This window comes from Pongo abelii, chromosome 2 (genome assembly GCF_028885655.2).
Source record: "Pongo abelii isolate AG06213 chromosome 2, NHGRI_mPonAbe1-v2.0_pri, whole genome shotgun sequence".
NCBI lineage: Eukaryota > Metazoa > Chordata > Mammalia > Primates > Hominidae > Pongo > Pongo abelii.
Window position 1 is genome coordinate 194,339,672 of NC_085928.1, and position 26,064 is coordinate 194,365,735.

Sequence of the window (26,064 nt, forward strand, 5' to 3'; positions counted from 1 at the left end):
GGCTCTTGGGTTTCGGGTTGTTTATAACTGGAGAATCCCTTTATGGCTTCAAGGTGTCATCTGTAAAATGAAGGGGCTGGATGCATGAAGGGAGGTTTTGCGGCCCCGTGTAGTGTGACTGGGCTGGCTGAGTGAGTGTTCGCCGCCCCTGCCTTCAGGTGGCAGTCGGCCCTGGGAGCAGAGGACCGGCATTTTCGAACCCGGTCCAGGCCGCCTCTGCGTGGCCATGACGTCGCTGCGCCCCGCCTACTTTGGGTGGTGACGCGGCGGTCACGCCCCCGCGCTTACGTCACCGGCCCGGTTCCCTCTCCGGGGAGCGGCGGCGGACGCGCGGCTCCCACCCCCTCCCCTCTCACGGGTTCTCCCCTCCCCAGTGTGGCCACGACCCGACCCTCTGCAAGGCGATGGCCCGCGCCCCGAGCGCAGGCTAGCGTGCCTGGGTGCCCGGCCATGGGCTATATCGGCTCTCGGAGCCCGGCGGGTCAGGGTAAGAGGCGGAGGCCGGGTACGGGTTGGGGAGTCGGGCTGCGGCCGCCGGTGCGCGGTGCGCGGGCCGCGGGTGGGTGGGGGCCTTGAGGAGGGGGCCGGTGTCAGGAGAGGGAGGAGCCTGCACCGGGAGGCGGGCCAGGCAACAGGAGGGAGCGGGAACGAGCAGGGAAGGGGCCAGACCGACTCCGGTTCGCTCCCACGGCCTGCCTGCCTTGGGGTTTTGCAGGGCAGACGCATGGTCTCGCCGCTGGCTGCCGTGTGCCCACTGCTCAGGGTGGCCGGAGACGCACAGCCCCGGGAGGGGCTGGGCAGCCCGATGCCCCCACCTCTCCAGCCCGCGGCGACTGGCCTTGCGCGCCCACACACACACTCCCCTCCGCCTACACCTCTGCCTTCATCGTCCTGGGAGTGGCCCTGTGCCGGGAACCTGCTTCTCCCAGCCGTGTCCCCATCTTCTTAAAGAGGTAGCCTTTCGGTCCTGCCTAAGCACCCTACCACAGAATTTTTGTCGGACATTGACTCCCCTCTTCAGAGTCAGTTGGCGAAGGGGGACTGAGGTCCCGTTTGGGGCACCTGTGAACACTGAATCACCTCTCACCTATTACAGTTGTTTTAATGTCCTGCCCCCACTCAGCAAAAACAAATCACCCTACTCTGTGGAGGGAAAGAGGAACCCAGAGGCAGGCCATCAGGGCTTCCTTCCCACAATGCTGACCCCTGCCTGGGCCTCGGTTTCCGTGGGTGGCCATGCACACCGGGCCTGGCCGTAGTCCTGTGCATCAGAGGTCGGCCAGCTTCCTTTACTTCGGTGTGGTGGATTTCTCCACGCATAAGGCCAGGCAGGACTGGGTTTGGGATGGGTCCTGGACCTTCAGGGCAGGTGGTCAGTCACACAGGCCTTGGTGTGGTTGGTACTTGATGTTTTTTGGAGCTAAGACTGGCTGAGATTTGTACTTCCCTTGAGGAATTCTGGGATTTGTAGTCCTAAGTTAACCTCGTGGCTTTTGAAGCTGAGGAGCAGCTGACTGCTCTGATCTCTCTGGCCCTGCCAAGGCTTGGAGTTCAGGAAGTCATCACCTTCTCTTGTCAGGGGTGAGTTTGGCTGACCTCAGGACTGGCCTGAAGAGCCCTGGTTAGGTACCAGTTGGGGGCCAGGGATGGCCAGTAACCTCCTGTTTTCCTTCTGGTTGGTAGCATTTCTGGGGACCAACAGCTGGCTGAGGCTCAGGGACAGAGACGGCTGCTCCAGCTAAAGGTCAGTTGTGATGTACATTGCCTGTTGGCACTGTCTAGGGAATGGGCCTCAGCTCCCCGAGTCCCAGAGAGCTTGGCTGAGCCCTGGTGTTCCCACCTCCTCAGAGCCATGAGGCAGGAATGTTCTCCTTATGTGACTAGGCACAGGTTCCAAATGGGGAGGGGACTGGCTCAGCATCCGGAGCCAAAACAGGAATAGAACTGGGAGCTGAGCCTGGAGCGGTTCTGGGCTTTTGGTTCTCTGCATCAACACAGCCAGCATGCCTATGATTTCTGTGCTGGGCAAAATGTTTATGTGGCAGCGTGAAGGGCCTGGAGGACGATGGACTTGTCAGACAAGTCGCAGAGGTGAGACCAGGGATCATGGATGTGATCTGGGAGATGATGGGAAGCTAAGCAGTAGGGTGCTTAGGTGGAAAAGGAAAATTACTCTGGCTTAGATATTAAGAACCAGGCTGAAACAGGGAGAACCAGGCTGGGGCCAGACAGGGCATCAGGAAACGGCTTCAGGGGACAGGGGTGAAAATCAGAAAAAATATCATGAGTTCGTCAGAAAAGAAGAGTAAAGAGCTGTGGACCAGCTGAGGCTGGCAAGAGGAAACAAGGCAGCAGGAAGAGAGAAGGAAGGCAACACTCCTGCAAAGGGTCCAGGGTGGCAGTGGTGGGGGGAGAGTGATGGCGGAAGAACTCAGTGTGCTTTCCAAGAGGAATGGGTAGGCTGGGAAACGGGAAGGAGAGTCAGAATTTATCATTGTTTGGTTTCACCCTAGGGTTTTGAGGCAAAATTTATCCAGAGCAGGAAGGTGGCAAGTGGGCTGCCACAGAACGGCCCCAGGGGCCCGAGGGTCAGTGATGTGTGGGATGGGGGCTTTTAGAGTTGAGGAGAGCACTCAGTGGGCGCTGGTCTTCTGGAAGGTGGGGGAGGGGCTGAGAAGTGATATGGCAATACTGGATGAAAATGGGGATCTCTGCAGAAGTAGGGGCACAGCTGAACAGCCTTTCCCCTCCCTCTCAGTGTCCTCGGACCCCGCGTGGGCTGTGGAGTGGATCGAACTTCCTCGGGGTCTCTCTCTGTCCTCTTTGGGATCTGCTCGAACCCTCCGAGGCTGGAGCAGGTCCTCCCGCCCTTCCTCGGTGGACAGCCAGGACTTGCCAGAGGTGCTGGGCCCCTGGTGGTGGGGGGAAGGAGGACGGCATCCATATAAAGGGGATCTGCAGCCCCCACCCACGCCTGGCCAGCCAGCTTCTGGCTCCCTTTTCCGGCGAGCGGAGGCGCTATCCGGCGGCGGGCCGGGAGGCCGCCCCCGTGCCGGTCTGCTCTGCTCGGCGCTGTGCCAGCAGGCGGAGAGCTCGCGCCTTCCGCGCTGACGTCAGCGCATCCCGGGCCGTATCCCGGGAGACCCTGTTGCGTGGTGATGGGTTGCCAGGGAGACATACACCTTTTCTCTGGGCCTGGGCCGCAGCTGCGCGGAGCGCCGGGCACGGATGGCGGCGGCTGAGGGGAGCAAGGCGAGGGAGGGAGAGCAAGCTAAGAAACACCCAGCAGGTGCTTCCCCCCCTAGGCCTGGCCGGAGGCTACCGGCGCCACCCTGGGGGCCCTGTCAGCCAGGTACCCAAGGGGAGGGATCGAGGGTGGGCCTCAGGTCAAGGGGCAGTGTTGGCCGCCCTTGTGAGGGACGGGAACGTGATAGAAGAGAGCTGGGCAATGCCGGGGAGGGATGCGTGCCTCCAACTTCATTAAGTGAGGGAAACATTTGCTGGGGCTTGTCAGGGAGCCCTGAGCCAGATACAGGGTGGAGTTAGGAACTTAGGTGCATCAAACTTAGGCCTTGCCATCCTGAGCTCCCTCAGGAGACAGACAAGGGCAATGATGGGGGCGGGGTGTGTCAGAGAAAAGAAGAGGCTGTCGGCTGAAAGCATTATTTGCAAGTGACACTTGAGATGGGCCTTAAGTGATGGCAAGCATTTTTTCACGTAAGGATGGCATTCTTGGCCCAGAGGAAAGCTGAGTTCCTTTTCCTGGAGGCAGGTAGGCTGCTTGCTGACAGGGATTGGTGGAGAAGGGTTTTTGTTTTTTGTTATTTATTTTTATTTATTTATTTTTTTGAGACGGAGTTTCGCTCTTGTTGCCCAGGCTGGAATGCAATGGTGCGATCTCGGCTCACCGCAGCCTCTGCCTCCCGGGTTCAAGCGATTATCCTGCCTCAGCCTCCAGAGTAGCTGGGATTACAGGCATGCGCTGCCACGCCCGGCTGATTTTGTATTTTTAGTAGAGGCGGGGTTTCACCATGTTGGCCAGGCTGGTCTCCAACTCCCGACCTCAGGTGATCCGCCTGCTTCGGCCTCCCAAAGTGCTGGGATTACAGGCGTGAGCCACTGCGCCCTGCCTGAGAAGGGGGGTTTTATTGGGCAGAGGAGATCAGCAGTGGATTCAAAGGAGGCTTGGAAGGAGGCAGGGGCGTCACAGAGTGGGATCCTTCAGGGCCTGGGTATGATGCCTGCACTAACCTCACTGGACAGTAGTGTAGGCTAGACAAGATTTTAGAGACGTGTTGTGACCGGCTGCACTCCAGGAAAACTGTTTACATTATATCTTACCTCATTCATCCAGCCTTTGCATTTTTGTTTGCTTGTTTTTGAGACAGAGTCTTTTTCTGTCACCCAGGCTGGAGTGCAGTGGCACAATCTTGGCTCACTGCAATCTCCGCCTCCTGGCTTCAAGCAATTCTCCTGCCTCAGCCTCCTGAGTAGCTGGGATAACAGGCACCCGCCACCATGCCCTGCCCATTTTTTTTTATTATTTTTAGTGGGGATGGGGTTTCACCATGTTGGCCTGGCTGGTCTCAAACTCCTGACCTCAGGTGATCTACCCACCTTGGCCCCTTGGCCTCCCAAAGTGCTGGGATTACAGGCGTGAGCCACCATGCCTGGCCCAGCCTATGCAATTTTTTTTTTTTTTTTTTTTTGAGACGGAGTCTTGCACTGTAGCCCAAGCTGGAGTGCAGTGGTGCGATCTCGTCTCACTGCATCCTCCGCCTCCCGGGTCCTGGTTCAAGCAATTTTCTTGCCTCAGCCTCCTGAGTAGCTGGGATTACAGGAACGCGCCACCATGCCCAGCTAATTTTTGTATTTTTAGTAGAGATGGGATTTCACCATGTTCGCCAGGCTGGTCTTGAACTCCTGACCTCATGATTCACTCACCTCGGCCTCCCAAAGTGCTAGGATTACAGGCATGAGCCACCGACGCCTGGCCAGCCTATGCATTTTTAAGAAATTATTCTGTATTAGGTGCTGTGCTAAACATTGGGCACTACAGTGACCAAAACAGACTGAATTCCCCAAGAGCCAAAGACCAGTGAGGGAGACCAACAAGAAACAGGAAATGCAAAAGAGACCATTATTACTCACTATGACTAAGGGCCACAAATGGGGTACATTGATGGAGAGTGATTTGTTAGAGCCTATAGAAGGAGGACAGACTACCAAGGGGGGGCCAGGAAAGCTCCTCTGACGAGGTGGTATTTCAGCCCAAACTGGAAGAATGAGAAAGAGCCAGCCAGCCATCAGAATAGTCCAGAAGAGATGGGGAGCACTACACTCACTACACTTGGGCCTGAGAAAATAGCATGGGATTGGAGGAGGCTGGGGGAACACCACTTCTGCCGACCTGGGCAGGAGGCATTAGGGCTTGAGAAAGGGCAATGGCAGTAGCAGGAGAAAGGACAGGATAGGAGCAGGGAGTTTGCAGGTGGAATCATTAGGTCTTCTCAACAGATATGGGCAAGCAAAGCCAGGGGAGAGTTGATGGTAATGCTGAGGTTTGGACCCAGGCTAGGTGGAACCGTGGTGGGTGATGCAAAGGAAAGAGGTCACGAAGCAGGGCCAGATGTGGGGAGAAGGTGTGGGGGTTTGGTTTCCATCTTGCCGAGTCTGCCGGAATGTGGATGGGAAGACCAAGAGGAGGAGCAAGGGGCAGAGGGGAAGGGAATCTTAAAGAAGTCCTGGATGCCACACTCTTCTTCCTTCCTCCTCTTCCCTCTCCTCAGAGGTCCCACTCGTGGTTCTTCATTTCCTGCCCTGCCTCCATCTCCTCTGGGTGCTGGAAAAGTGGAGGATTAGCTGAAGTTTTGCTTTTCAGGGCCTGTGTGAATCTCCATTGCTTTCTGGGAGGACATAATTCACCTGTCCTAGCTTCTTATCATCTTACATTTCCCTGTAGCCACTGGGACATATGTGCTGTTCCTTCCTAGCTCCTGTCTCCTCCTCATGCCTTCGCTGGGGTATGGGCATGTTAGGGGGAAGGTTATTGCTGTCAGAGGGGCACTGACTTTCTAATGGTGTTACCCAAGGTGAATGTTGGAGACACAGTCGCGATGCTGCCCAAGTCCCGGCGAGCCCTAACTATCCAGGAGATCGCTGCGCTGGCCAGGTCCTCCCTGCATGGTATGCAGCCCCTCCCATGTTTCTGGCCACTTTGTCCTTTCTCCTCCCTTTTGCACAGTCCCTTTGGAACTGTTTCCTGTGAGTACATGCTGGGGTCTCCCCTTTCTTCCCTTGCTCAGGTGAATCTCAGCCCCTTCTCCCACCCAAAGGTTCACATGGATCCTAACTGCTGCCACCCTTCCACCTCCCTGCTCCTGTACTCCCCGGCCTGGTCCTTCACCAGGCTTCTCCACACTCCCCTATCTCCAGGTATTTCCCAGGTGGTGAAGGACCACGTGACCAAGCCTACCGCCATGGCCCAGGGCCGAGTGGCTCACCTCATTGAGTGGAAGGGCTGGAGCAAGCCGAGTGACTCACCTGCTGCCCTGGAATCAGCCTTTTCCTCCTATTCGGACCTCAGTGAGGGCGAACAAGAGGCTCGCTTTGCAGCAGGTGGATGGCAGAAAGGGGATAAGCTACACTCTTGGCACAGGGCTGCTTTCATTCATTTTATTTTATTTTATTTTATTTTTTCTGAGACGGAGTCTCACTCTGTCGCCCAGGCTGGAGTGCAGTGACGCAATCTCAGCTCACTGCAACCTCTGCCACCCCAGTTCAAGCGATTCTCCTGCCTCAGCCTCCCAAGTAGCTGGGATTACAGTTGCCTGCCACTGTGCCTGGCTAATTTTTGTAGTTTTAGTAGAGACGGGGTTTCACCGTCTAGGCCAGGCTGGTCTTGAACTCCTGACCTAGTGATCCACCCGCCTTGGCCTCCCAAAGTGCTGGGATTACAGGCGTAAGCCACCACACCTGGCCAGGGCTGCTTTCTTATCTCCTCGGGTCTGACGTGGGGGTTGGAGTCTTTCCGTACCGTTTCTTCTCTCTCCTGTCTCCAAGCTGAGCCCTAGACTTAGCTCACCTTCTCTGCTTATGCATTTTGTCCCTGCGACAGGAGTGGCTGAACAGTTTGCCATCGCGGAAGCCAAGCTCCGAGCATGGTCTTCGGTGGATGGCGAGGACTCCACTGATGACTCCTATGATGAGGACTTTGCTGGGGGAATGGACACAGGTGAGGGACATCCTGGGCTAGTGCTGTGGTGGACCCACCTGATAGACCTTGGGATTCTTTCAGAGCCACATCCAGAACACTCTCAGCCTTTGCAAGGGGAGGGAGAGGGACAGACTCAGTCTAGGCAGGCCTGGACACTCCAGGAACAGGAAGGCTGTCCACACTCATGGGTGGGAAATGAGCAGACAGAAATGGAGTCGTTCCGTCGTTCCTTTCCCACAGGTGCTGAGGCTTCTCTACCTGTCTGCACAGTTGTGCCTTGCAGTCCTCAAAAAAAAAAAAAGCCGAAAGACCTCAAGGACACCTTCTGTGCAGCCACGTCTCTGGGAGGCTCTGCAGTGCCTTTGCCTCTTCCTCTCCGAGGCAGCCTTCTGGCTGGCTGTGGCAGGGCAGATGAGCTGCAGTGCACAGCCCAGCACCTCGCAGGGCTGCAGCCCAGGTCACTAGGAAGGCACGCTGGGCCTGGAACACCCACGGGGCCGTGCTGGCTCCAACTCAGCATCCTCGCATTCCAGCCTGTGGGCCTTTCTCTGGGCCAGTGCTTGCAGAGGGGACCCTGCAGGGCTCTGCAGCTGTGTTCGGCCCTCCTTTCATCTTTCATTCCCTAGACCGCATGGCTGACTTTCTCTGTAGCTTCTGGGCTCAAGTCTCACAGGCCACCATTCCCCACAACCTCTTTGCCTTTGAAGATTACCTCTACCGTCCCCTACCCCTCCAGTGAATTAACAAGTTCTCCAAGGCAGGCAATACATGAGAGCAGGTTGGAGACTGCTGCTGTGGTCTGGAGGGCTGATTTGGTTGTCTGAAGCCAAGATGGAACCTTAAACCACAGGCATTTTTGTTTGATTGAGTTCCAGGCCTACTTTGACCCCTGGGGTAATGATAATAACTAACATTTATCCAAGGCTGCTACTATCCTGTGTGGAATCTTTGTGCAAATTAGAAAAAGGCACCCCTCTCTCTGGCAGGCACAGCCTTTCTCTGGCAGGCCAGGGCATGCTGCTTGGTGAGCCGAGTATGGGTTAGATTTTGCTATTTCTCACCGCCTTGGACAGGCCGTGTTGTGCGATGAGCAACTTGTATGGCCATATGTGGTGACCCTGCATTTATTGCTTGTTTACTGTGTGCCAGACTTTTTTTTTTTTTTTTTTTGAGATGGAGTTTCACTCTTGTCACCCAGGCTGGAGTGCAATGGCACCATCTCGGCTCACCGCAACCTCCGCCTCCCAGGTTCAAGCGATTCTCCTGCCTCAGCCTCCCGAGTAGCTGGGATTACATGCATGCGCCACCACGCCCGGCTAATTTTGTGTTTTTAGTAGAGACGGGGTTTCTCCATGTTGGTCAGGCTGGTTTCGAACTCCCGACCTCGGGTGATCCGCCTGCCTCAGCCTCCCAAAGTGCTGGGATTACAGGCGTGAGCCACCGTGCCCGACTGTGCGAGACTCTTGTTCTTGTATTGTTAGAATCTCCAACTCACCATTAAGGAAACTGAGGTCTCAAAAAGTTGTGACTGGTTCAAGGTTACCCAGCACCTATCCACCACTCCCAGAGCTATGCCGGGGTGGAGTGGGATGAATGTGGCTTCCAGGTTGTCCAGTTGAAATGGAGCCAGCAGGAGTGTCTTCTTTTCTCTTCTCACAGACATGGCTGGGCAGCTGCCCCTGGGGCCGCACCTCCAGGACCTGTTCACCGGCCACCGGTTCTCCCGGCCTGTGCGCCAGGGCTCCGTGGAGCCTGAGAGCGACTGCTCGCAGACCGTGTCCCCAGACACCCTGTGCTCTAGTCTGTGCAGCCTGGAGGATGGGTTGTTGGGCTCCCCGGCCCGCCTGGCCTCCCAGCTGCTGGGCGATGAGCTGCTTCTCGCCAAACTGCCCCCCAGCCGGGAAAGTGCCTTCCGCAGCCTGGGCCCACTGGAGGCCCAGGACTCACTCTACAACTCGCCCCTCACAGAGTCCTGCCTTTCCCCCGCTGAGGAGGAGCCAGCCCCCTGCAAGGACTGCCAGCCGCTCTGCCCACCACTAGTGGGCAGCTGGGAACGGCAGCGGCAAGCCTCTGACCTGGCCTCTTCTGGGGTGGTGTCCTTAGATGAGGATGAGGCAGAGCCAGAGGAACAGTGACCCACATCATGCCTGGTGGTGGCATGCATCCCCTGGCTGCTGCCAGGGGCAGAGTCTCTGTGCCCAAGTGTGGGCTCAGGGCTCCCAGCAAAGCTCCACAGCCTAGAGGGCTCCTGGGAGCGCTCGCTTCTCCGTTGTGTGTTTTGCATGAAAGTGTTTGGAGAGGAGGCAGGGGCTGGGCTGGGGGCGCATGTCCTGCCCCCACTCCCGGGGCTTGCCGGGGGTTGCCCGGGGCCTCTGGGGCATGGCTACAGCTGTGGCAGACAGTGATGTTCATGTTCTTAAAATGCCACACACACATTTCCTCCTCGGATGATGTGAACCACTAAGGGGGTTGTGACTGGGCTGTGTGAGGGTGGGGTGGGAGGGGGCCCAGCAACCCCCCACCCTCCCCAAGCCTCTCTCTTCTCTGCTTTTCTTCTCACTTCCGAGTCCATGTGCAGTGCTTGATAGAATCACCCCCACCTGGAGAGGCTGGCTCCTGCCCTCCCGGAGCCTATGGGTTGAGCCGTCCCCCAAGGCCCCCTGCCCAGCTGGGCTCGTGCTGTGCTTCATTCACCTCTCCATCGTCTCTAAATCTTCCTCTTTTTTCCTAAAGACAGAAGGTTTTTGGTCTGTTTTTTCAGTCGGATCTTCTCTTCTCTGGGAGGCTTTGGAATGATGAAAGCATGTACCCTCCACCCTTTTCCTGGCCCCCTAATGGGGCCTGGGCCCTTTCCCAACCCCTCCTAGGATGTGCGGGCAGTGTGCTGGCGCCTCACAGCCAGCTGGGCTGCCCATTCATGCAGAGCTCTCTGAGCGGGAGGTGGAAGAAAGGATGGCTCTGGTTGCCACAGAGCTGGGACTTCATGTTCTTCTACAGAGGGCCACAAGAGGGCCACAGGGGTGGCCGGGAGTTGTCAGCTGATGCCTGCTGAGAGGCAGGAATTGTGCCAGTGAGTGACAGTCATGAGGGAGTGTCTCTTCTTGGGGAGGAAAGAAGGTAGAGCCTTTCTGTCTGAATGAAAGGCCAAGGCTACAGTACAGGGCCCCGCCCCAGCCAGGGTGTTAATGACCACGCAGTGGAGGCCTCTGGCAGATCCTGCATTCCAAGGTCACTGGACTCTATGTTTTTATGGTTGTGGGAAGGGTGGGTGGCTTTAGAATAAAGGGCCTTGTAGGCTTTGGCAGGTAAGAGGGCCCAAGGTAAGAATGAGAGCCAGCGGGCACAAGCATTCTATATATAAGTGGCTCATTAGGTGTTTATTTTGTTCTATTTAAGAATTTGTTTTATTAAATTAATATAAAAATCTTTGTAAATCTCTATATACATCTGGTCATTGGAGGTTCCAGTTATAAACCCATCTTAGTTCCACCCCTTTCCCCTCAGAGGGGGAGCAGGGGTCAAGTGACCCCAACCCATCCTGCCAAGGCAGGGCCGATCTTCCTGCCCCTGGAAAACTTGCTGCAGGTGGGCAGTGGGTCAGATTCCAGGTAGGATGAACTGGGAGAAGCTGGCACCCCAGGTCTGGAGGAGGCTGGGGTACAGCCTCCAGCTGTAGCTGCCTCCTGCCTTCCCAAGGCAGAAGGAATGAAATATGCACATTCTGGGCTGACGGGCATGGCTAGCACCATCCTAGGCCACCCACGAGGGGCTCATTGGCATTTGTCGTCGCTGTCGGAAGGGCTGCCCTCCCGGGGGAGGCCATGATGGGAGTGGGGCCCCCAGAGTGCATGCACCTCAGTGGTCTCCGTGTCACTGCTGCTGGTGGCACTGTCTCGGAAGCTGGCGAGTGGCGGCCGGACTTTCACACCCTGTGCTGTGACAGAGCCCTCGATGGCCTTCCGGAGCTGGAAGGGTGAGAGGGACAGATGTCTGGACCCAGATGTCAGACTCCTCCCCGCCTTCCTCCCCAGGTGAGCTGGACATAAGCTTCCATGACTTTTTGGAAGTGGAGCAGCTTTGGAGGCCACCATCATCTCACCTCCTTTAGAGTAACGATTCCAATGAGTCTGCCAATACTGGTGACATAAGCATGGTCCACTCCCAGCAGTGAGAAGATAGTGTGAGTCTGCAGTGTGGGGAGAAAAGAGATTGGACTTGATGGACGAGGGGCAGCTCTAAATGACAGGCCACAGGGGCCCAGGACAAGGTTGATGTGGAATGGAAGGGGTGCCATGGATTGGGAGGGAAGGAGACAGGACTGCTGGAGGGAAAATAATAACAATAGTAATAATAATGAGAATGTTTCTGTGTCCAGGCCTCAGAACTTGATACTCAAAATCCTTATATTGCTTACACTGAGGGAGAAGTAGGATGGGGGAATAATTCTTAGTCCCATGTTAGAAAGGGGGACGTGGGACAGAACAACTGTTCACACGTGAAATCTAGTGATTGGCCAGGCTCTGTGCTAGGTCTTACGTTATCATTTAATTCCAGTACTGTCCTGAGAACTAAGCATTAGGAGAAGCAGCATGGGGCTCAACAGTGAAGTGACTTGTTCCAGGCGGGTCATCAAGAGTTGGCTGTGCAGCCCCAGTCACTTTTCATCACACCAGAGAGGGACGCACAACCCCAGTCCTGTTTAGTTGCAGATATACCGAGAAGGGAGAGCCCACACCGACCTTAAGGGCACTTGGGCCCTGAATCCTATGCCTCTCGTTCCACTGCTTCTCAGTTGCCCTCCTACCTGGCTGGCCTGGTTTGGAGTCTCTCTCCCCTGCTCTGGCATTCCAGTCTTGGCCTGAAGCATGCTATGCCTCTCATACAGTCTGCCTTTTCTAGGGTCCAAGCAGCATCCCAAGTTCTGTTGAGATGCAGCTTGCAGTCCAGGAGGACAACGGTCACCCCCATCTTCCCATGTTGTTCTTGCTTTGAGCCCTCCCTTAAGCTTTCAAATATAATCACCAGGGGTTCAGAAATTGTCAGCCAGTTCTCCTTATGCTTTAAGTAGATTTTCTTGGGGCCAGATGTCTTGAAAAACGCTCTCCTGACTCAGCAGTTCCTGGAATTTTTGGCCTATCATTTATCTCACTGTTCTGAGTTTACTTGTAAGCCTCTTGGCTTAATGTTTGAATCAAGATGAGCAGTACTAACAGCTTTTTGTGTACCAATTACTCAGAACTCACTTAAATTGCCTTAACACTTTTTAAATGTTCTTACACATTTGAAATTCTTTAGGGAGGGATTTCTAGAACTTTCCTAAATTTCTCCACCCATGGCATGACAGTACTTAGAGGGGCAAGAAGTTCAATTTTAGAATAAGCTCTTCTGGGCGCGATGGCTCATGCCTGTAATCCTAGCACTCTGGGAGGCCAAGGCGGGTAGAATGCTTGAGCCCAGGAGTTTGAGACTAGCCTGCAATATGCGAAACCCTGTCTCTACAAAAAGCCAGACATGGTGGTGCATGCCTGTAGTCCCAGCTACTTGGGGGGGCTGAGTTGTGAGGATCACCTGAGCCCAGGGGGCAGAGGCTATAGTGAGGCATGATCGTGCCACTGCACTCCAGCCTGGGTGACAGAGTGAGACCCTGTCTCAAAAAAAAAAAAAAAAAAAAAAAGTTCTTCTGTGTTTCTTCAATACCTATAACATAGTTGTCATGTGGTTAGCGATTCCTTCTCCTATCTAGAGTCCTACGTGCTACAAGTTAGCTTTAATTTCCTTGTCTGACTTCAGAGGGAAACGTTTTTATTATAAGGCTTCCTATGTTAATAATCCCTTAGCCTTGTCTTCTTATGGTCAAATAACCCCTCTCATCTTCTCCCAAGGAGCCTATTAAATAGTTCCCTTGAATTTTCTTTTTCTCCACAATCCTAATCAGGTGAGCTTCTGGCGGGCGATATGCCTTTCAGGTTTGCAAACTACTTGCCCCTGACAGTCACCAAGCCTTACCAATCCACTTCCTAAACATCCTGGCCATTACTGACTGTAGCCTCACTATCCTCACTAAGAGTGGGGCTGCAACAGCCTGATGGGTTCTTCTCCTTTCTGCCTCCCTTCCCTCCAGTCTGGCCCTGCTTAACCTATGCACTTTGTCAAACTTGAGTACAGCCCAGACTCCCTAGAAGGCCCATGAGACCCTTCCCAAGCCAACCTCAGCCTGTCTTTACAGCCTCACGTTCTACTGTGCGCTCCAGCTTCCAGCCTGCAGCTTCATGTCATCACCCTTCTTTTTCTGAAAACATTCATTTCTTCCACACTTCAGCTCTTCTCTCATTGCAGTATTTTTTTAAACATTTTTTTTTTAGTTAAAAGAATTTTTTGGGCCGGGCGCAGTGGCTCATGCCTGGCCAACATGGTAAAACCCTGTCTCTACTAAAAATATAAAAAATTAGTCAGACGTGGTGGCACGCTCCTGTAATCCCGGTTACTCGGGAGGCTGAGGCAGGAGAATCACTTGAAGCTGGGAGGTGGAGGTTGCAGTGAGCCAAGATCGCGCCATTGCACTCCAGCCTGGTGACAGAGTGAGACTCCGTCTAAAAATAAATAAACAAATAACATTTTTTTGTGAGAAGACAGTCTCGCTATGTTGCCCAGGTTGGACTTGAACTCCTGGGCTCATGCAGTCCTCCCACCTCAGCCTCCTGAGTAGCTGGGACTACAGGTGCACACCACCATGCCCAGCATATGTTATCTTTTAAAATTCATTTCTCAGTATAAGTAGTAGGAGTAGTAACAGTAATTCCTAACATATATTGAGTATTTGCTGTGTGCTAGGCCCTATTGCAAGTGCTTCACGTTTCAAGTCCTTTAGTTCTTAGAAAACCCAGTGAGGTGTGATCCCCATTTTACAGATCGGGAAAGTGAAGCACAGAGAGGCTGAGAAACTTACCAAGGCACACAGCAAGCCAGCATGCGGCAGAGTAAGGGTTTGGGCTCAGCTGGTCTGGCCCTAGCCTTGGCCGCCACTCTGGCCTTTACCATTGCTTCTCCGTGGGTGGCCGCTGAAAGAACTCCTTATTAGCCGGCACAGCGACCTCCAGTTGCACGGGTTCCTAAGTAGTCTCCAGTGTTTTCTCTCTCTTAGCTGAATGTTCCCCTCCTGAACTTAATTGGGCGACTACCTATTGATTCCTCAGGCCTGTAAGGACATTTTGAATTCTAATCTTTTATGTTCTTATCACTTCTAGTTTTGTACTTTTGTTAGTTGGTTCCTCAAAGACTTCTTCTCTTCTTCTGATTTTTAAGTTTGTAACAAATATCTACTTTGTTCTTTTTCATTTAATTTAATTTGACATCACGGAACCCATTGGAGGGCCCATACTTCTTGGGCCTGGGAACAGTGAACTGACATGGAGAGGGACAACATGGCCTTCTGAAAGAATCCTGGGAGCAGGGCCAGGAAATCTGGGCTCTGGGCCTGACTCCGGTCTGCTGACTCAGGCACGTGACCTCCTCGCTGCATGCCTCAGTTTCCCTGTGTATTAATATGGTTAAGGCCACAGGCTTTTGAGTCAGACCATCCTAGATTCCAGGCCCAGTTTTGCTACTTATTATTATTTTTTTGAGATGGAGTTTCGCTTTTGTCACCCATGCTGGAGTGCAGTGTCGTGATCTCGGCTCATTGCAACATCCACCTCCCATGTTCAAGCAATTCTCCTGCCTCAGCCTCCCAAGTAGCTGGGATTACAGGTGCCTGCCACCACGCCTGGCTAATTTTTTGTATTTTTAGTAGAGATGGAGTTTCACCATGTTGGCCGGGCTGGTCTTGAACTGCTGACCTCAAGTGATCCACCTTCTGCAGCCTCCCAAAGTGCTGGGATTACAGGTGTAAGCCACTGCGCCAGTTCTGCTACTTATTAGCTGTGTGTCCTTGTGCAACTTGCTCAACCTCTCTGAATCTCAGTTTTCTCATCTATAAAAACTGGAAGATCGCAATATCTAATAGTGTGCTTGTGATGATTAAACACTTGAAGAGCTTAGCACAGTGTCTGGCACATAGCAAGCACTCGAAAAATGTCAGCATGATCATCATCATGGATGCTTGAGGAGTAAGATCACTGTGGAAAAGCCTCAGAGGTTTTGGGAAGAAGGGCTTTAGATAAAAGCCCTCTCAGGCCCATTACCTTTTTTCTTGCAACTGCACTGCAGTTTGCCACTCATCCAAGGACTTCTAAGTTCCTTTATTACCTTTTGCCTTTTGGTTTCTCTTTTGTCCCCTATGCTTCCTGCTTCAGTCTCGGCTTGTCCGTGCCACGCTGGCTTTTAGGCAAAGCTTGTGTGTAAGCTAAATGCCCAAGCTGCAGGTTTTGGGCACATCTACCTGCTGCTTATACCCTCCCCCAAACCCCCCAACGCTTCAAGGCTTGTACATTATGTCTGTCAAAAATTTAGCTAAAACACCCCTTGGCTTCTGCTGGTTCCAGTAGCCATTTTTACCAACGCAGGCTGCCCTCCTTAGGAGTCCTGGAAGCAGAGAGCTCCTGGCCTTCTCTGGTGTCTGCCTCACCCACCACCAGGCAGTCTACTCAGTTCCTTGCCCCATTTCTGCAGGCTGCTTTGCAGTTCTGCTGAGCCATCTTCCTGCGTCCCTACCAGTTTTCCTTCGGCCCACATTAAGGCAAACTTTCTGGGGTCTGGCATTCCAAGCCCCCCACTGGGTGTTTCTCATCTTTGTTTATCTCTTCTCTGCAGTCTCCCCACCCCTACTTGGATGTTTGTTAGCTTATTTATTGGATTTTCTTATCCTGCCTGTTTTTCTCACCCATTTTTTTCCGCATGGGCGTATCAACCTTGTTGGGCTGTGGTGGCCTCCTACCTAGCTCTGACCCTGGCCTGGCCTTTTGGCTTCCACCCAGCTCAATCCCTGTCTTTGTTGCTTCGTTGGTCCAGAGTTCCCTCGAGGGCAAGGCTGAGCAGAGGAAAAACGATGCCTGGCTCCACCACAGAGCAGGAGGAGGCTGCTCCCACCTCCCATCATCCAAGCAGTATGTCTAAAAAACATCTCAGCACTGAGCCAACTCCCTTCTCCTCCCTCCTTCCCCACTGGCCTGAGTCCAAACTTGTAGGGGGACCAAGATCCCCACTGTGTCCTGAGAGCCCAGACCAGCCCTGGGCCAGACTGCTGGCCCTACCTTGTGCAAAGAGGTCCGCTCCACCAGCTGGAAGGGAGCAGGATCAATTTTGCAGTCATTGAAGTTGACAGGTTCATCTAGTTGCTGCTCCTCCCACTCCAGAATCTGAGAAGAGACTACGAGGTTTAGGGAGAAGGTGCCTGTAGCTGACCTCACCTCCCTGAAAGCTGGCCTGCCCTTTTTCCAACCCCGTGGTCCCTCCCATGGGGACAGCAGCCAACATGATGACTGAACACACCCAGGAAGAAACAGGGTCCAGAGTCCAGTGGCACCTTACCTCTTCAGGGCTCATCTCGCCTTCCAGGTCCGTGTCACTCTAGTAGAGAGGGAGGGAGGCTGGCAGCTAGGGGCTCTGGAGTTTATTCAGCCTAGACCCTGCCCTCCCTGCCTGGTGCCCCCGAGATGCTAGAAGAGCAGGCATACTTACTGCCAGGGAGATTCGGACCCGCTTCAGCTTGCGCTTCTCACAAGATTCCAACTTCTTCAATTTTGTTAGAGCCAAACCAGAAAGATGAGGAGTTGAGGTTATAGGGAGAGGGGAGGTGGGGGGAAGTGGTGGGGCCCAGGGGAAAGGGCACGCCGCAGGACCCGAGCTGACAGCAGGGAGGGCCGAAGGGCAGGGAGAATAGAGGCAGGCACTGCAGGGTTAATGACGTGGTCTCAGCATTGGAGAGGGAGCTGGGGAAAAAGCAAGCTAGGAGGACAGGCTCCAGCCACTCACCTCCGAAGCAGCCTCAGGGGGTGGACTGCCACAGAAGAGGCTCCGGAGGGTGATGCCTGCCGACTCTGCATTCCCTGTGTTCCCAAACATAAGGCCCCAGGGGGCAATGTCATCTTTAGGGGAGAGGACCAGGAAAGGTAAGGAAGACACGGGGAGAGGTATCCTAGTTCCAGCCCTGGCCCATGTGGGCAGCCTTTTCCAGCTGGGATGTACCCCAGCAACAGGGCTGGGCAGGGACTCTAATGGATCTCAGTAGCTTGGCTGAGGCTCTGTGGACACAGGAGAGATGGGCTTACCTGTGGGACTCTCTCCAAGGTTCCTGGTGACACTGGGCCCCCTCTTGAGTGCAGGCTTTAGGGGCTTGTGGGTCTCCCCCCGGGCTGCCGGGAAGGCTGAGTCTTCTGTGTTCACCTGCATAGGCAGGAAGGGGCTAGGTGAGGCCACGGCCCCAGACCACCCTCCCAATCAGTCTACACAATGACATTTAGGAAGTGTTTGTGGCTTTTCCCCTCACCTGGAAGCAGACAGAAGCCTCAGGGCTAGGGGGACCCTCCTGATCAGATAGTGGAGAGGTCTGGGTGGCTCTGCGCTTCTGCATGTGCTGCCGCCGGCGGGCTGGGCTCAGCTGGGCCCCCAGCAATGCCACCACCTGTGAACGCTCGATGGAGCCCAGCAGAATCATAGACTCTGGACAGAACAGGTGGAAGGACTCAGGAGCTGAGAGGGAGCCCTCCAGCCCCATCCTGCTCTCACACTCAGAGTGGGGCCTTGCATGCAGGCCACACACCAGAGGGAAGCCCCCACCTGGCAAGTGCTGGCCCATTCCCTTTGGAACCAAGGAGAGTGGTCCTGAGCTCCCTGCCCCTTCCCGAAGCTTCGACCCTGGGCAATGCCCCTAGCACCTGGGACCCCTCCTGGCCTCACCAGGGGACTCCACTAGGGCCAGCATTCGGCCCTTGGTCCTGTGCAGTGCCAACCGCAGGTCCCGGAAGGTGCAGCTGAGGGCCACATGGGGAACATCCCGCACCATGATGTCCTCCACTCGCACCCGGTACTGCCTGGGGGCCGAGAGAGGCGCTTGGTTTGTGGTCAGCATGGGGAGAGGTGCCCAGAGCACTGCCATCCCAGGGCCACAAGGAGGGCTCCAGAGCCCATCCATGGGGACAGGGGCTAAGGACCAAGGGGTGCTCCCACCCTTCTTTCTGAACAGCAGGGGCCAGCTACAGCCCCTCCGGAGTGTCGACGAAGGTGGCTCATCTCCCAGCTTCATAGGCTCCAGGACCTTGCTAGAGGTGGGTGTAGGGGGATCTAGGATGCCCTCTGCCCCTCACCCACAGCCCCCTTGGCACCCAGCCCTCCGTACTGGTGGCGGCCCCAGCCAAGCTCAGGCAGGTAGGGCAGTTTCTTGATTCGGATGATGCTGTCATAGAGGGAGGGCTGTAGACTCTGGGCGACAGCGTTGGCCAGGATGACGGCGATCATGACAGGCAGGATGTGGGCAATCTGGCCTGTGAGCTCGAACACGATCACAGCCGTGGACACTGTGTGTGTCACCGCTCCTGCCAATGCAGCTGCCCCTGGGGATGGTCACACTCAGTCTCCTCAGGCTGCCCAGGCCCCAGAAGACCCTCCGCAACCAGGGCAGGTCCTGAGTGGGTCCCTCAGGGCTGCCCAATACAGTCCTGGGATTGGACCTGTGCATCTGAGGGAAGCCTGGTTTCTGCCAGCAGGGGGCACCAGAGTCTCAGACCCTGGGGCCGGGGCGTGGAGTGGGGGACGTCTTCCAAGGCCGACGGGACCTGAGGCACTCACCGACCACAGCGTAGCCCCCAGGCACAATCCGGTAGGTGCTGCTGTCCGTATGAATTCCATCTGGGAACCAGGCAGCCATGCTTTCGCCCACCAGACGCCCAAATGCTGCTCCTTCAGGGAGGGGGGTGGGAAGAGAAAGAGGCAGTGGAGGGGGAGGGCAGGGGGCACTAGGAAGAGAGAGGGTCAGAGGGTGAGGGAGGGGCCAACGGGTCATTCAGTGCAGGGCACAGCCCTGTGGGGTCAGGGTTCGGGCTAGGGCTAGACCAAAAACCCGCTCTTGGGCAGAGGGTTGGCTGGGGGGGCGGCCAGAGGCTGGGGAAGGTGCAGGCTGGGAGAGCAGGCAACTGAGAACTCACCAATGACAAAGACAGGCATGAAGGCCCCACAAGGAACTGGGATGGTGGTGGCCAGTGCAGACATCCAGAACTGCAGGCAGGGGGTGGTTCAAAGGCGAAGAGGCTCCACCTGGCCCCAGGCAGCCCACAGCGCCACCCAGGAGAAGTCTACCTCGCTGATCAGGTGGGCATAACCCTCCCAGCTACTCCGTAACCCTCCCAGCTACCCTGGAACCCCCAGGCCTCCCAGGTGACGGCAAGGGGAAGGACTCTGGAAGCAGATGGCTTGGGTTCAGATCATCGCTCTGCCCTCTAGCTGTGTGACTTTGGGCCAGCTACTTCACCTCGCTGTGTTTCCACTCCCCATCTTTCAAACGGGGATGACAATAGTGCCTTTCCCATGGCACTGTGGAGAGGCTTCGAGGAGTGAGCACTGCATGGCAGGTGCTTAGAAGGGCAAGCTATGTAAAAGTTAGCAGTGTACACGTGAGGAGCCCACCTTCATGAGAATGAAGATGACCAGGGTGAGGAAGACGTTGGCACGTGGTGGGTTCCAGGCCTGTGAGGTGCTGGGTGGTTCTAGCTCCTCCACCAGGCCCTGGCGGACCCACGTCCGATTGTCAAACAGGGTGACCAGCGTTTCTTTCTGTGAGAGCTAGAGTGAACAGGGTGCCTCAGGCTGGGAAACCGACAGGATGAAGGGAAGAGGCCATGGGATCCCATGGGGGACAAGGGGTCCCACAGTTACGCTGGGGCTGTTGGCTTTGGAGGAATGCCTTCCAAGGGAAGCACAAAACTCCTGTTCTGCCTGTGGTTACCTGTCCAGCCATGAACTGTCCAAAGCCAGGGGGGAAGGTCAGCGTGGAGATGAGCAGGGTCACCAGAGCCGGGAAGAGCAGGCGTCTAGAGTCGTAGGTTTCACATCAGTCGTGGGTGGCCAAGGGCTGGGTGCCCTCGCATATCTCAGGGCTGAGGTCAGAGCAGAGCCTTGGCTCTTTCATGAAAACACTCAGTCCTGACAGGTCTCCTTTGCTGTTTATGATACGATAGCCCCAAGGGTGATGGTGGACTGGGGTTATTCTAAGAGCAGGGGTCTTACCCAAAGACCTTTCTGTCAGCCCCTGACTCTGTAGGTGGGTAGCAGCAGCAGAAAGTCCATCCTCCAAGCCCTCCCTTGGGGCCCTCCGAGTTGTTATTCCACCCTCAACCCTCAGAAGCCCATCAGGGCATATTGTGTGATGGGGTGGAGAAGTTTCTGCCTCTGTTTGTCTCTCTGTGGTGACTTAGAGTGAAGGTTAATGTTGGGGGAAGCTGGGGTCACTTGTGAAGTTTAACAGAGGTGCGTAGGGAGTAGGTTCAGCTGGCTGCCCTCTCTCTGAAGGATGTCAGTCCCAAGGGAAGTCATGTCTCAGGCCTCCCCACTCCCAATCCTCAGGGTCACACTGAGAGAGCTATGTTCTGGAGATAAATCTCGGCCGGGCACAGTGGCTCACGCCTGTAATCCCAGCACTTTGGGAGGCCGAGGTGGGCGGACCTGAGGTCGGGAATTCGAGACCAGCCTGACAAACATGGCGAAACTGTCTCTACTAAAAAATACAAAATCAGCCGGGCGTGGTGGCGCATGCCTGTAATCCCAGCTACTTGGGAGGCTGAGGCAGGAGAATTGCTTGAACCCAGGAGGCGGAGGTTGCGGTGAGCCGAGATCGCACCATTGCACTCCAGCCTGGACAACAAGAGTGAAACTCCGTCTCAAAAATAAAAAATAAAAAAAGAAATCTCATCCATCCCCATGGGTCATGGGGGGAAACTGAGGCTCAAACACTCTCCAGGGAGCATCCTATATGTGCCAGGCCAGAGGACCTGAGGTGGCTTTAGTCTTTGATTCCCAAATGTCTTCTACCACTGACTATAAACTTAAAAGTGCCAATTTTCAGGTAATTCATATGAATATAAAAATGCTCAGTCAGCCTGGAAAACACCGCTGGCTGATTTCTCAGTGGAGTGCCTGTTTTGACTGGGTCATTCTCTCCCCATCACTGTCCCCTGACCTACTGTGGTCCTTATACAACTCAAAGCAGCCTGGAGAGGAGCCGAGAGCCACTCACTTCCTCATGAGGAAGCGATTGATGGTTTTCTGCTTCCGCATCACCTGGACAATCTTCCGGTTCAGGTAGACAAAGAGGGCTCCACCGAAGCCACTAGCAATACTGGAAAGGGAAGAGGCACCTGAGTGAAAGGAGTCTTCTAGAAACCCCCCTCCTCTCCGACACCCCCAGCCCCCTCAGCTCCTCACCCAATGACAGCAAAGGCTGGCAGCTCCTGCAGGTCAAAGGGGAAGTCAAGCCGGAATCGGGTTTTGAAGAGGGCTGTAATAGTCTCTAAAGGGAAGAACAGCAGAGGGAGGCAGGCCTAGCCTCGTGGGCTCCCTACCTGGCACCATCTCGGGCTGCCCTCATCCCCTGGGTGCCCCCACCTTCATCCCGGTTCCAGACTGCCAAGACCCGGAAGATGAAGGCACTGAAGGTGGCAGCGAAGAAGCCCCGCCAGTAGTTCCGCACCGCGAAGAAGGTGGAGGTGACCTCGATGCTGAAGAGGACGCCTGTGAGAGGGAGGGAGACCAGCACTTGAGGCCTGGGCCTGGCCTAAGGCCTCAGACCCAGATAAGAGGGGCCAAGGAGGAGAGGCCAAGGGCAGGGTTGTGGGGCTGGACTGACCTAGGAGCCCTGCCTACCTCCGATAGGTGCTGCGAAGCAGCAGCCTACCCCCACGGCACAGGCGGCAGCCAGCATCTCTGTGTTCCGGGATTCATTCTGGCGAGAGTGGTGGCAAGAGGGGGTCAGCTGTGGGCTCAGCAGCCTCTGCCCCCCACTTCCCCCAGGATTCTCCTTACCTCATAGATACCCCCAAAGAGGGAGAGGAACTTGCTGAGAAGGGCCGCACACATGCTTGCGATATGCACAAAAGGGCCCTGTGGGGTTGGGCAGGCGGTGAGTCGGGAGGGGGCCCGCCCTGACCTTGGCCTGGCCTCCTCTTCCACCAGGAGGGACTCCTTCATTCCCCAACCCGCAGTTACCTCTTTGCCAAGCGGCATCCCGCTGCCCAGGGCGCAGGTCAGCCCAATGACCTTAGCTACAAAGGTCTTGAGTGTGAGGTATTCTTTCAGCACCACTCCCCGCAAGATGGTCTTCATCTCAGGGATGCCAGAGCCTGAAGAGGGAACAATCTCAGGAGAGGCATATGATGCGCCCATTTCAGGGGTTCCGCCTCTGCCCTCACCTTCTCTTCTAACATACCGACAGCCTGAGGGGCCAGGATCTGTGTGAATCCGGCTGAGAAAGTGATGAGGACAACAGGGTAGGTGACCCAGGCCAGGTACTGGAGCAAGATGCTGGTGTTCAAGCCCCGGGACATCCACTGCTGGGCTGTGGGAAGAGGACCTGCTGGACCCCCAGTGCACACACCCACTGCCTGCCTGGCCAGTGGACCACGCTGATATGACAGGCTGTCCCAGGGAGTACCACACAGAGTCAGGGCATGGGGGAAGGAAAGGGTCCCTGAGGGTATTCACTGGGACAAAGCGCAATCTAGGCAAGAGGGTCACTTGGAGAGGAGATACAAGAAGCTGTGCCCTATGGGAGTGGCCGAGATGATGCCTGAATCTGGGCAGTCAGACTGGCTGGGGAAAGCGGTCAGTGGCCAAGAAGCCAAGACGCCTTCCTCCATGTCTAGACGAGTGTGGCATGGACACAGGAGGTTTATTCTCAGTCCTCCCCCTGCCAGCTGTCGCCCTCACCTTGCAGACAGGCAGCAATGGCATAGTCCATGACCCAGCTGACCAGTGCCATGAGGAGCCCCAGCAGGACCAGGAAGATCCAATCTTCACCAACCCTGGATACTAGGAACTTGTGGCAGCGGACAGAACAGACTGGGTGCAGGGAAGGGAAGAAGGGGGAAGCTGGCACCAAAGTGCTCCTACCCCTTTTACTGCCCCCTCAACTGTCCCCCTCCCCCATCAGCAGCTCTAATGGCCTCTGCTTCCCTCAGCACAGCACAGCCAAGTCCCCTGCCCCCACCCCGGTTCTCACCGTGGCATCGGGCGCAACGGCTCCGTCCATATTCCAAGAGCTCTGGGGCAGCCCGAGGGGAAGGGGGACCTTTCCAGGGTTCAGGCCCTCCCAGGCGAATCCGAGCAGCTTCCTCTTTGGCAAAGGCCCCAAGGTCCTGAGTGTACCGGCCATACATCTGGAGCAACAGAGGGGATGGGGGCATTCGAGGTCATGGGCTGAGTGGGAACGCAGGGAGGGTTCTTAGAGCCTCCACTCCCCTTCTCCCAGCCCCCACACTGGATATCCCTCTTGAACGCACAGTTCCCACTCTGGCCCGAGGTGTGGGAACAATGCACATTGCAGACTGTGGGGGCTGTCCTGGCCAGAGTGATGGGGACAGCCAAGGTACAGGGACACAGCTCTGGGGGTGGCAGAATAATCGGTACTCTTCTCACAGGCTTGGGGCTGGGGCACTGAGGAGAGTGAGTGGGAAGCCCCAGAAGAGGAAAAGGTGGAAAAACCTGTGGCGCAGTCTAAAAGTGGGAGCGGGAAGGCCAGGGAGTAAGGGATGATCAAGGGCACATGGGCAACAATAAGAGCCTCGTGGAGCTTGGGGCAGCTGAGTTGGGCCCAGGAGCAGGCGCAGCCCCAATCCTTATCACGTTCCTGCTGGGCCTCTGGCCTGTGACCAACTCAGCTGCACCCCTCCCACCCAGCCTAATCCCCTTGTCCCCATTCTCCACTGCCACCCCCACTAGCCTGCCAGCCCAGCTGGGAGTAGAAAGCCTCTCACTTAGGGGGTGGAGAGGGCTTGGTGGCCTCAGCCCCACTCTGGAGCTGCACTGAGCCCAGTGGTGGGTTGGGGGACAGCAGAGGCCAAGGATGGCTGGGCTGTGACTGTGGATACTGGGGTGACGGGACGGGAGAGTCGCCTGAACCATGGCTAGACCTGCCAAGCTGGGCGTGTGTTGGGGGGCGGGGAGGAGTAGATTCCGGCTGCCACCCGCAGAGCTTCGGGACACAAAGGGCTCCTGTTGGGGCTGGGATAGGGGGGAGGGAGGGAGGGAAAGATAGAGACAGAGAGAGGGTGAGAGATAGTGAGGAAAGGGAAAGCAAAGAGAAGAGAGGGAACTAGAGAGGAGAAAGGAAAAGAGAAAAGAGAGGCAAGGCGAAGGGACGGAGAAGAGAAAGAAGGTGATGAGAGAGGAAGAAGTCGGGAGGAGGAAGGGAATGGAGAGTATTAAGAGGCAAGCACCGTGTAGGAGGAGGGAGGCGACAGTGGGAGAGAAAGACAAAGGGATAGGACGGGGAAGGGGGCGGGAGCAGGCTGGAGCACAGAGTGCCCGGGACAGAGCTCGACCCTGAGAGCTCATTCCAGAGACAGCTGGAAGGGACGGAGATGGAGAGGTGGCTGATGTTAAGAGGCACCATTTCAGAGGCCAGGTGCCTGGCTTCCTTGACCATGCTCTATCCTGGTCTGGGCAGATTGACAAGTGTCTCCTACCCCATCCCAAGGGTTGGCTCCTTTACCCTTGCTCTACTCCCACCTGTCCCTGATATCCTGATTCATCCAGCTACTTTCTCCTAACTGGGCACCTCCCAGACTTATAGCCTCTCCTCTCCAAGACGTTCCCTCCCTGCCACCTTCCTGGGCAAATTCCAGCCCAAGCTGGTAAAAAGGAACCACGGGCCCCTTCCTTTTCCTAGGGCTTGGGTCTTCCACCCCAGTGACATGAGGAGGGTCACGTGGCTTCTCAAACACCAAGTAACAATGGGGGCGATAAGTCAGCTCAGAGCCCAAGACCCCTGCTTCTAATGAGGTCAGGGGACACACCCTGGGGTGGGTGGGGGCTGGATACCCCGCATCAGCATGGACAAAGGTCCCAATTCCCACTTCCATTCCTGCTTCACCCACCCTCCCTAAAGCTTCTGTCCCCCAGAGTGGCAAGCCACCTTTTTCCAGAGTCAACTGAGGGGCTCCTGGAGCCAACGCTGGGTGTGGAGCCCCCAGAGGTAGGGTCTGGGGCTGACCATCTTTCTACACACTCGATTCTGTGCTTAGCATGGTGCCATGCACATGGCAGGGACACAGAGAATGTCTTGGGTGGTGGAGATAGTGGCGTAGAGAAAGTTCAATGGTGTGAATGGTGCCGCGGAAGGGGCAGTGGGGTGCTGATACTTGGGCCCAGGTGGTGAAGGGGAGGTGCAAAGAAAACGTGCATGTTGTGGGGTGAAGGGAAGGACACCTGAGACAAGTACCTGGTGTCCTTGTCCTCTGCAGGCCCTCAGCCTCAGCCAGAAACCAGCATGCAGTTTTCCATCCCTTCGGCCCTGCAGCCTCAGACTTCCAAGCCTCAGTTTCCCCAGCTCAAAAGGCTAGGACAGGATTAGGTAGGCCTCTGGTCCTCGCGCTTCCCAGGGTAACCTGGAGCAGCGGTCCCGGAGCGCACTCCTCGGGATCAGCTCAGCTTCACTTACCAGGGTCTGCTCGTACTGCAGCGCCCGTGGCTCCATCCCTTCCTCCGCCGCCGCGGCCGCCATCTCCGCGCACTGCCCTCTCGCCTCCCTCGGCGGTTCCGGCTGTGTCCTGGACTCGGCTCCCGGCCCGCAAAGTCCGCGCCGGCAGCCTTCCCGTCCCCGCAGCCCGGGAGGCCGAAAGCAGAGTGCGGCGGGCCCCCGGCGGGCGCCGCTGGCGCAGCCTCCGGCTCGCGTCCCCTCCTCAGTGGGCGGGCCGAGGGCGGTGCCC

The 26,064-nt window shown here is 55.9% G+C and overlaps 2 protein-coding genes across 11 annotated transcripts; one reads left to right on the forward strand and one right to left on the reverse strand.

Moving 5' to 3' along the window:
• The first annotated feature begins 269 nt into the window (after positions 1-269).
• FAM131A (family with sequence similarity 131 member A) lies at positions 270-10,656 on the forward strand. Of its 7 annotated transcripts, none has more exons than XM_009239611.4 (7): positions 270-487; positions 1,684-2,091; positions 2,759-2,901; positions 6,093-6,186; positions 6,436-6,618; positions 7,118-7,234; positions 8,876-10,656. In XM_009239611.4, exons 2-7 carry the CDS (start codon positions 2,004-2,006, stop codon positions 9,349-9,351), a joined length of 1,101 nt encoding a protein of 366 aa, XP_009237886.1. In that variant the 5' UTR covers positions 270-487; positions 1,684-2,003; the 3' UTR covers positions 9,352-10,656. The 7 variants fall into 7 exon arrangements, with proteins under 7 accessions (XP_009237886.1, XP_024100337.1, XP_054409066.1 ...); XM_024244568.3 differs by lacking the exon at positions 270-487 and adding an exon at positions 630-953 and having other exon boundaries at positions 1,684-1,744; XM_024244569.3 differs by lacking the exon at positions 2,759-2,901 and having other exon boundaries at positions 274-487; positions 1,684-1,744.
• Positions 10,575-26,045, reverse strand: CLCN2 (chloride voltage-gated channel 2). 4 transcript variants are annotated; one of them, XM_002814361.5, is made up of 24 exons: positions 25,797-26,042; positions 23,358-23,514; positions 23,066-23,197; positions 22,566-22,694; positions 22,346-22,479; positions 22,163-22,240; positions 22,004-22,082; positions 21,746-21,871; positions 21,566-21,650; positions 21,378-21,479; positions 20,091-20,175; positions 19,772-19,927; positions 19,294-19,363; positions 18,938-19,048; positions 18,489-18,702; positions 18,050-18,183; positions 17,640-17,812; positions 17,422-17,536; positions 17,126-17,199; positions 16,832-16,885; positions 16,682-16,720; positions 16,405-16,509; positions 11,316-11,402; positions 10,575-11,181 (listed from the first exon to the last, which is right to left on the reverse strand). In XM_002814361.5, exons 1-24 carry the CDS (start codon positions 25,857-25,859, stop codon positions 10,987-10,989), a joined length of 2,697 nt encoding a protein of 898 aa, XP_002814407.1. In that variant the 5' UTR covers positions 25,860-26,042; the 3' UTR covers positions 10,575-10,986. The 4 variants fall into 4 exon arrangements, 3 of the variants coding, with proteins under 3 accessions (XP_002814407.1, XP_054409058.1, XP_054409059.1); XM_054553083.2 differs by lacking the exon at positions 25,797-26,042 and adding an exon at positions 25,578-25,786; XM_054553084.2 differs by lacking the exon at positions 23,066-23,197 and having other exon boundaries at positions 25,797-26,043.
• Between the last annotated feature and the right edge of the window lie 19 nt (positions 26,046-26,064).